General features: G+C 52.1%; 1 protein-coding gene across 1 annotated transcript; it reads right to left on the bottom strand.

Moving 5' to 3' along the window:
- Window positions 1-8198: 8198 nt before the first annotated feature.
- On the bottom strand, window positions 8199-8993 carry UCN (urocortin). The gene has a single exon (XM_066180249.1). It carries the CDS (start codon window positions 8683-8685, stop codon window positions 8383-8385), a length of 303 nt encoding a protein of 100 aa, XP_066036346.1. The 5' UTR covers window positions 8686-8993; the 3' UTR covers window positions 8199-8382.

Here is an 8993-nt window from a genome sequence, read left to right as displayed (position 1 = left end):
ACCAAAACCTCACCACACAAACCCGATACAAACCCAATAAAAAGGACAAAATTCCAGAAATGGGACACAGAGTTGGGTAAGTGACGGCAGGAAGTGGACAGCCCACCTGCCTTTGTGGGGGAAAGGGAAAAGACGTTCTTTGGGAATGTGAACACTGTGCCCCTTATGGAGAAAAAGGCCTTTGGAAGCACGTCATGGAGACTGCAGCCCCCATTCCTGTGTCACTGCACCACTGGAAGGGAAGAGGTGGAGAATCAGGAATAAAGCTAAGCCTGGCATGGAGGGAGAGGTCAGGGGAAGGTGTTAGAATTTGTTTTACTTCTTGGTGCCCTGCTCTGATTTCCCAAATCCAGTCTGCCTTGCCCATGATAGTAATCAGCGAGCTTCCTCTGCCCTTATCCTGAGCCATGAGCTTTTCTGATATTTTCTCTTCCCTGTCCAAGTGAGGGGGGAGCGATGGAGCAGCTTTGGAGGGCACCTGGTGCCCAGCCATGGTCAGTCAATCACACACGTAATGCCAATTACCTTCCTCCTGGCTTATGTTAAACCCCGTGGAAAATCCTCACAGGGTTTTGGGACTTAAGGAGCAAGATCAGATGTAAATCTAAGATTAAAATTCCCCAATCCAAAGGGTCCTTTGCTGATTGTGGCACTGGGAGACCCAGCAGTTTTACTGCTGGAGTGTGAATTTCCCCCATTGACTGGACAAGCTGTAAAGTAACCACATATTATATAAGTACTTCACTAGCAAAATTAATTGGCATAGATTTAAAAATCAAAGAACACAGTTCTATGTCCTCAGTCAGTCGTAACTTCAGGTTTCCAGTTTGGTGTGAATTCCATGTGTCTTGTCCAGACTCAGGGACCCTTTTCTCACATGCAATGGATCCAAGAGTTGATTCCTGCATTCTTAACACTGTTGGGAATGTCCCTTCCCACCTTTCATGTCCAAACACGGCCCGCTTCTCCAGATTGAAAACACTGCCCAGGGGTACCCAAGGGGAGGGTGGGGGCCCTGATTCAAAAAACCTGTGAATGAAGATAAAGGCTGCAAAAGAGAAATTAAATGTTCCTTTGGCTCTGCTTGTCGCCTTGCACACACCTGATCTCTGTGTGTTATGCCTTCCAGGACAGTATTTCCAAAGTGCTCACTCCTCTTTTGACCCTGGGACTGACACAAACTCTTGTAAGAGCCCAAGGTGATGCTCCACTTGAGTCTTTCGTTGTAAATTGGGTATTTTGTTGTCAACTTTGTTTTCTGGTTCATCCTTTCTGTCTTCCTGCTGGACTGTGGGATCCATGAGGTGTGTAGTTCCCAAAGAGTCTGAAAATTTGGATACTTCCCACACCATTTCTGCAATAAAACAGGGTTCATTATCTGTAGAAATTCCTTCTGGGACACCCAATCTGGGTGTTGTTTCTTTTAAGAAACCCTAATCACTTCTCTACTCCCTGGTTGGTGCAACCAGGGCAAGCCATGGTATTCCCCTGGTGTGGGAAATAAACTCTCCAACCAATCTGCTAGGTTAGAATGTTTAAATTGCTCAATTGGGAGTGCTGGATGCATGGGAAAACCTCCTCAAAGCATGGATTCCCAGCAACCTAACAGACCAGGTAATATTCCTGAAACTAATACATATTCATCACGTTTCCTGAATACAAGCAATTATGCTAATCATTTCTGGGGATTTATTTTGGTATGGTTCCAGATCTTCTGATGGATCTTTTCTCTTTCAAAGTGTTTTAAACATGTGGTCGGGGCACAAGGTACTTCTCTTACCATTCTTTGTTCTGACACACGATCCTTGTTCTCAAGGCCAAGATATTGGCTAGTACATGTTAATCACTAATAAAAGTAAATAAGGAAGCATTACCCGGCCCAAGACTTAGTCACAGTCACAACTGTCTTTCCTAACAGTCCCGGGTGTGGGCTGTCTGATTTGATGTGTTTTGTTCTTTAAACAGGTTTGGTACTTTTCAATTATGCTTTTTATGATACCGATTACTTTTATGCTCAAAACTCGAGGTTTCAGTGCTTCTGCCAGAGACTCTATTTCCCGTTGAGTTCCCCTATGTTGCTCCTCTGCCATCCTCCTCAGAGGGCGTTGGGGAATTATTTGCTGTTTGCTGTTTGCAATCCACCATCCTTCAGGGCTGTTTCCAGGATCTAAATTTGCCACTTTCTCTGTCAGCCAGGCCATTTCCAGCATTCACTGGGGTTTCCTCTGAGTGGACGAGCTTTGCAATGCACTGTTGCCACCTTCTGAGGTAGCTGCATGCCCTCTATCAATCCCTGTATTACCTGTCCATGTTTCCTGGGAGATCCCTCCGAGGCTCACAGCCCTCTCTCTCTCTTTCCAAATGGCTCCATGGGCACAGGCCACTCCAACAGCAAATTTTGGGTCAGTCCATCCGTTCACAGTGTTTTTGTGTGAGAGCTGCAAAGCTGTGTCAGTGCAATCAGCTCTGCTTTCAGAGCCCATGTGTTGGGGGTCAGAGCTCTGGCTTCTGTCCCCTGGTGCTGAGTCAGCACTGCATTCCTGGTTCTCGGATCCCATCTTTCACAAAGCTGCTCCCATCCATGGGGAGTTTCCCATCAGCTCCTTCCAGAGGAGTGTCCTGTAGATCCTCTTGTCAGGAGAACCCCTGTTCGGTGGTGGATTCTGCATTCCAAGCCCAGCCTGCATTGTCCACTCCCTCTAATATTTCTGCTTCAGGTTCAGGATTCTGTAACAGAGACACTTGGGCCTCCAAGGCCTTTTCTTCAGGCAGACAAACTGTTTGGTAACACCAGCCGACCAGAAAAGTGGTTGATGGATACCAATAAATGTTTGCATTAATTACAGCTGGGTGATTCTGTAAAATGCATTCGTCAGTGTTTCTCAGGGCTTATTCCTTGCTTTGTGCTTCCTCCCTGTATTTTCTTTCTTGTTTTTGGATGATTAACACAGCAAAGGATAAGTTTTTAGCTACTCTGTCTGCTAAACTTTGCATCCTGCAACCAAAGGACTTTTTGCTAAAAGCAGTGATGGATCTGCTCCTGTGTGTGTGTCCCTTGATGCAGCCTTTTAAGCTGGATATCCATTATCTCCAAGAGCTGCTCCCCAGGTGTTTTCCACCACCCTTCTTTATTTTTAGTAGAGTTAAGCTGTTCCACTCATTGTTTCTCTCCTTTGGTATAATTTGTTGGAGATGAATCTGCACAGGTTTGTGGAATCAAAGCTCCTTCATAACTCAATGCAGCTTCTTCCACTGCTGGATCTGTTCTTCTATTTCCCTTTGCAATATTTGGATTATTTTTCTGAGGGGCTTTGCAATGTACTGTTGTGATGTTCTCTGGTTGAAGAACTGCTTTCCATATCTTTGGAATTTCACCTACATGTTTTTTCTGAGCTCCCCTGTGAGGAGTTCAAAACTCCTTGCTCTTCCCAAACTGCTCCATGAGCAGGGACTGTGCCAGAGGCATGTTTTGAGTCTGTATAAATACTGACCTCCTTATCTCAGTGCAGGGCCCAATTTGGTTTTCTGGGAAGAGCTGTTCATTAGCAGTAGGTTGTTTTCCAATTCCTTCATGGCAGTGACCACAATGTGCCCAGATTTCCCATCCCCATTTACCGTGCCACCATTTCTGTCAGTAAAGACCTGCAGAGCTGGCACAGCAAATCCCTCCCCAGCAATGGCAGAGGACACTCTGGGACGCAGAGAAAGTGATGGGCTCATTCTGTGGGATGTGAAATGGTCTCAGGGATTACCTGCTCCAGAGGAATTTCCTCCCTGCTGCTGCTTAAAAATTCTCCAGGGTGACTGCAGAATTAACTGCTCCATTATCCGCTAGAAAATCCATCGTTTCGTTCCCCAGTTTAACTGGAATCAAAGGATTGGCCAGGGGAACAGGAAATGCCTCTGCTCCCCTGCAGTCCAGCCTGATTTCTGTGTCTCCTGACTTTTCCTTCTGTCTGTCTGTAAGTCAGGAAGGCTCTTTTCCCCAGTGCCCTTCCTGTCTGCAACGGGCACCCTGACAGTTTTGGAGGGGTCTTAACCCCCACCCTCAGCCCCAGCCTCATCCCTGAAGTTGCTTGCCCCTGACAATGGATTCAGTGATTTCTCTTGGCTCTTCTCCTCTTCTCCCTCTTCCCCAACCTTACAGGCATCACTTGAGAAATAACCGTCCCCTCCACTTCTTCTCTATTCTGGAGTTTCTTTCTAATACCAGGTACCAGCTGCCCAGCACAAATCCTGTTAAACAGCATCCTGGTTCCTTCCCTTGCTGGACCTGAATCCATCCATTTGGAAGCCACTTCACACAATGTTTCCTACAAAGCCAGTGGAGACTCCTTTTCTCCCTCTTCCCTTCACACAGCTTGGCAAGGTGTTTCAGTTTCTTCACTCCCTCTCAAAATCCCAATAAAATAATTTTCTAATATAATTTTAGTGAATCTCAATCAGCACTCTGACTGAGATCCCACTCTGGGTCATTCTTAGCATGAAATTTGTGAGGATTTGGGATGCCATGAGCCTTTTGATCCAATCCTGTTTTCCTAACTCCTTTTCTAAACTGCCCTCCATTCCTCACGGGGAAACAAATACTCCAGGAGAGCCTGGATGTGCTCCCGGTTTGGATTATGAGTTGACATCATGGTTTTAATCACACGAGACATTCCATCAGGATTTCTGTGAGATGACCCAGCTCGCTGCTTCTGATTCAGCAAGTCTGAAGTGTGACCAGCACCTGCACATCCACAGCCTCTCCCTCAGGTCCACCTGCTGCCCTAAATGTGGTGGTAATACCCACTTACCTTTCTCCCTGATCCTACTGGAAATGGGATCCGTTTCATCACCAGATTCACTGCCCACCTCTAGCTTTCATCCTTGTGTAGGAGGAGCTGCCAATAGTTGGACTTCAGGTTTTTGTCTCTTTTATCTTCTCGTCCCGTATGATAAATATCTTTCCCCTTATTCTCTTTTCTTCATTCCTCAAAAAATATATTCCATTATGATACTTTTCAATCTACTCAACCACATTTTTTCTTACTTTGTTAATTATTTCTTGAAGTGAAAACCAGGTCTACATCAGGGACTGAATCCCATTTATTTTGCCTCCTACAAAGTACCATTAGCTGTAAAATTGTATTGTATTTTAAAGTCCTGTTGTTTTCTGGCCTTTTTTCACCATCATCTAATTCAGAATGAGGCAACCATTGACTACAACGTCTTTCCAATTTACCTGGAGTCATAGGGTCACCCTAACTCTTCAGGATGCATCCTAGAGAAGAGCAAAGTGGAATTTCTACAGAAGCAGAGGAACCCGTTTCAGCTGTGGAATTTCCAGTGTTTCATAAGCTATCCCAAAGCACACATCCAAATCCCAAACTGGGGATACAAGCATCATAGTCACCCTAGGACCCCAGCTCTGCATGTGAAAACACGTGTGCAAGCATCAAAAATCCAAGACATGCATCACCAAACTGTAGAAACAGAACATTATTTCCTTCATCTTATGCAGAGCCCAAACCCCGAAATCCTGCTTCTTGGCAATTTCCAACCACCCCCTTCATTGAGGAAATACCTCGAGGACGTTTTGTGCCATCGAGTCACTGGTTGTCCTGGTGTCAGGGCTGTCATCCAAAGTACCCGACCACGAGGTTGGTGTGTGCTGGAAATCATCCTGCCAGCCCCTTCGCCTGGAGTGGCCAATCAGTCAGGGCAGGGTGCTCTGGATATCCCACCTGGGCCATCAAAAACAGCTGCGTTCTTCCTGGTGTGCCTTGATAACCCACAAATCAAGGCAAGGGATTTCTGGTTTTATCCCAGTTAGTGTCAGAAGCAAAGAGTTTCCACAAGGCTGCTCCCTGAGCATCAGAACTTTACACTCTTTATACATCTAAGCAAAGAACCAGCGTTCACTGGTTACCAATTGCAGAACTCTGTTATTAACCAGGACCCAAACTCCTCTTTGCTGGGTGTATCTCCCTCCTCATGCTGATCACTGCACAGCTGCAGCTCTTTCCTCCATTTGAGTTGGGGTCCATTCTGAGCAGGTGGTCAGTGAGCCACTGATTGTGCTCTCCTGTTGCCAGAATTACCTTTTCCCCTGGTGCTGTTCAGTTCTGTTGAGGACACTCCTGGAGCCTCTCATCCAGGCAGTCCGTTGCTCTTGGGATGCTCTTCCCTTTTCCTTAGAAGAGAAGATCAGCCCAGCCTACGAGGGTCATGATGTAATTACTAATCACAAGTGTCCAGCTACTGCTACTGAGGGACATGAGGGACATCAGAATCCTCAGTGGTGACACTGAGTGAGGCAGGCAGCAGTGACACCCCTTTCCCGTGGATCCAGGTGGACAACAGCCACTGGTTGGGGAGGATGAAGGGAGGTGGGGAGCCCTCCTCTCCATGATGTGTGGAGAGCTGTGGATGCAGCATCCTGGCCAGGCCGGGGCTGCCTGGAGCAAGAAGGATGCGACATCTGGAGTCCAGGAAAGGGTCAAAGCAATGCCAAAGGGACTGGAGCATGTGCTGGAATGTTTTGGGGTACCTCTGTGTATACTTACCTGACGGGAGGAAAGGAGGAGGGAGCCAGGCTCTTCCCAGTGGAGCCCAGTGGCAGGACCAGCAGCAACAGGCACAAACTGGGCCCCAAAGATTTGGGGTTTTTTTGCAGTGAGGCTGATCACACAGGGTGCCTGGAATGGGCTGCCCAGAGGGGTTGTGGTCCCTCCACAGCTGAGAAACCACCCATGGCTGCGTGAGGGGCAAGAGGCCCCTGGAGCCCCACTAGCCGCAGCCCTGCTGGTCAGAGTTGGCTGAAGCAGGCTGTCCAAATCAGTGTCCCATCTGGTATAAATACCTCCTGGGAGGGATCATCCCACTACAACTCTTCCTGCCAGCATGGCCTTCCAGCTCCAGGGTACTCACGCTCTGGTGGAATTTCCCCTCTCAAGTCCCAGTGGCCACGGCACAAGCAGCTGGAGCAGGGCCTGGAGTGGGGAATCTCCAGCCTCGAGCTCATTCCCAAAGGCCGTGCCCCCCAACTCCATTGCCCCTTGGAGCAGCCTCCAACCAGAGCCACTGGGTCACTGAAAGCAGCTCAGGGGAAATCTGAGGGCTGCACACCCTGCCAGCATTACGAAGCACTGCTCTGCCTGCCCACAGCACTGACCTCCGCTGCTGCCACCTCCCCACGCCGTCCTTCCCAGGTACACCACCAAAAATAACATTACCTCCTGCTCCAGCCCTGCCATGCTGCCTTTCCAGCAGGTGTTGGGATGTTTTCACAAAATTCCCGGCTGGTTTAGGTGGGAAGGGACATCCTGTCCCACCCACTGCCACGGGCAGGGACACCTTCCACAGTCCAAGCTGGAGATCCCAGTGAGGACCAGGGCCACCCACAGCGAGGCTGAACCTTCCCCAGCTGCCTCAGAAGGCTTCATCCCCGTCCTGAAACACGGCCCACCACAGTGCCCCCCTCCCCACCCACACCAGCCCTGACCCCTCAGCAGCACCGTGTTTTCCCCCGCTCCTGGTGCTCCCACAGGGGTGGTAACATCCTCCAACAAAGGGGCTGTGTCTGTCCCTCCCCCGGCTCGGCTCCCTTCCTGGGGAGGGGGAGAACTGCTCCCTGCTCATGTCCCCCCTGCGGGCAGGGGGGTGCAGCCCCCCTGTGCCTGACGTATCCCAACCCTCTGCCCCATTTGCTTCCTACTTCTCCCACCCCTGGGGGGCTGTGAGCATCTCATCCCCCCTGAAGGACATGGTGTGTCACCTGCTGTCCAAGAGCCCACACAGCCTTGTTCCCAGTGCCGGGGGGTTTGTGTTGCTCCTGCCCAGCCCTGGCTCAGCTCATCCTGTCCCCTACCCCTGAGCCCTTTCTCTCTTTCCAGTTAGCCCTTCCCCTATTCCCAAGTGAGTCTGTTTGTCCTTTTCTGCTTAACCCATTCCACCGCTCCCAAGGTCTAGTTTCCCCGTTCCTGGTGAGCACCTTCTTCATTCCTGATTAACCCATTCTCCAGTCTTGGTGAGCCCATTCCCTCCTTCCCACTGAGCCTATTCCCCCATTCCCCATTCCTGGTGAGCCCATTCCCGCTGAGCACATTCCCAGTTTACCCAGTCCCTGGCCCTGCACAGCCCCAGCTGCCCCGCACCCTCACTCGCTCACGCCTCGGGTTTCCACCACGTTTTATTACAAAATCGGTGCGGGCCGGTCCCGGGGCCGGTTCCGCTCCCACCCGCCCCAGCGCTGGGGCCGAGGCGGGCTCAGCCCGTGCCGGTGCCGGTGCCGGTGCCGAGCGCCCTACAGTGCCGAGGCCGAGGCGGTGGCTGGAGGCCGGTGCAGCCCCGGGGTTACGGGGGGTTCGGGGTGTCCGGGAATTCCGGGGGGGGGGGAGGTCAGCGCCCCACGGCGTCGAGGATGCGGCGGTTGGAATCGGCGCGGGCGCGCTGGCTCTGGGCGCGGGCGAGCAGCAAGAGGTGCCGCAGGAGGTGGAAGGTGAGGTCGATGGAGAGCGGCGGCTCGTCCCGCCGCCCTCGCCACGGCCCCGGGGGCGGCGGCGCCAGCGGCGGCCAGAGCGGGTGGTCCTGAGCGCCGGTGCCGGCCGCCGGGATGGAGCCGTCGGTGGTGGCGGGGCGGGCGGCGGCGGGCGGCGGGCGGGCGAGCAGCAGTAGCAGGAGGGTGAGCAGCGCCCGCCTCATCCTCGGTCCCTCTGCACCTGCGGGCCCAGGGGCTCAGCGCCGCAGCAGAGACCGCGGCGGCGGCGGGGGCCCGACGGGAGAGGCGGCCCCGGCGGCGCGGGGACCCCTCCGTGCCCCGCCGCCCCGTGCCGTCCCCTCTGCGCGCCCCCGGCCCCGGTGCTGCCCCTGCCCGATTCCCGCGCCCCGTCCCGTACCCGGTGCGCTGTGCCCGTGCCCTGTTCCTGCCGGCGCCGGCGGCGGAGCGAGCGCGATCCGTCCCGCGGGAGCTGAGCCGGCGGCGCGGCCGGGGGTTATATCGGTCCCGGAGA

The sequence above is a fragment of the Chamaea fasciata genome, unplaced genomic scaffold (genome assembly GCF_029207755.1).
Source record: "Chamaea fasciata isolate MVZ Bird 193981 ecotype frontalis unplaced genomic scaffold, bChaFas1.0.hap1 SCAF_3, whole genome shotgun sequence".
NCBI lineage: Eukaryota > Metazoa > Chordata > Aves > Passeriformes > Sylviidae > Chamaea > Chamaea fasciata.
The sequence above is the reverse complement of the archived record's forward strand: the minus strand, read 5'-3'. Positions and strand labels throughout refer to the sequence as shown.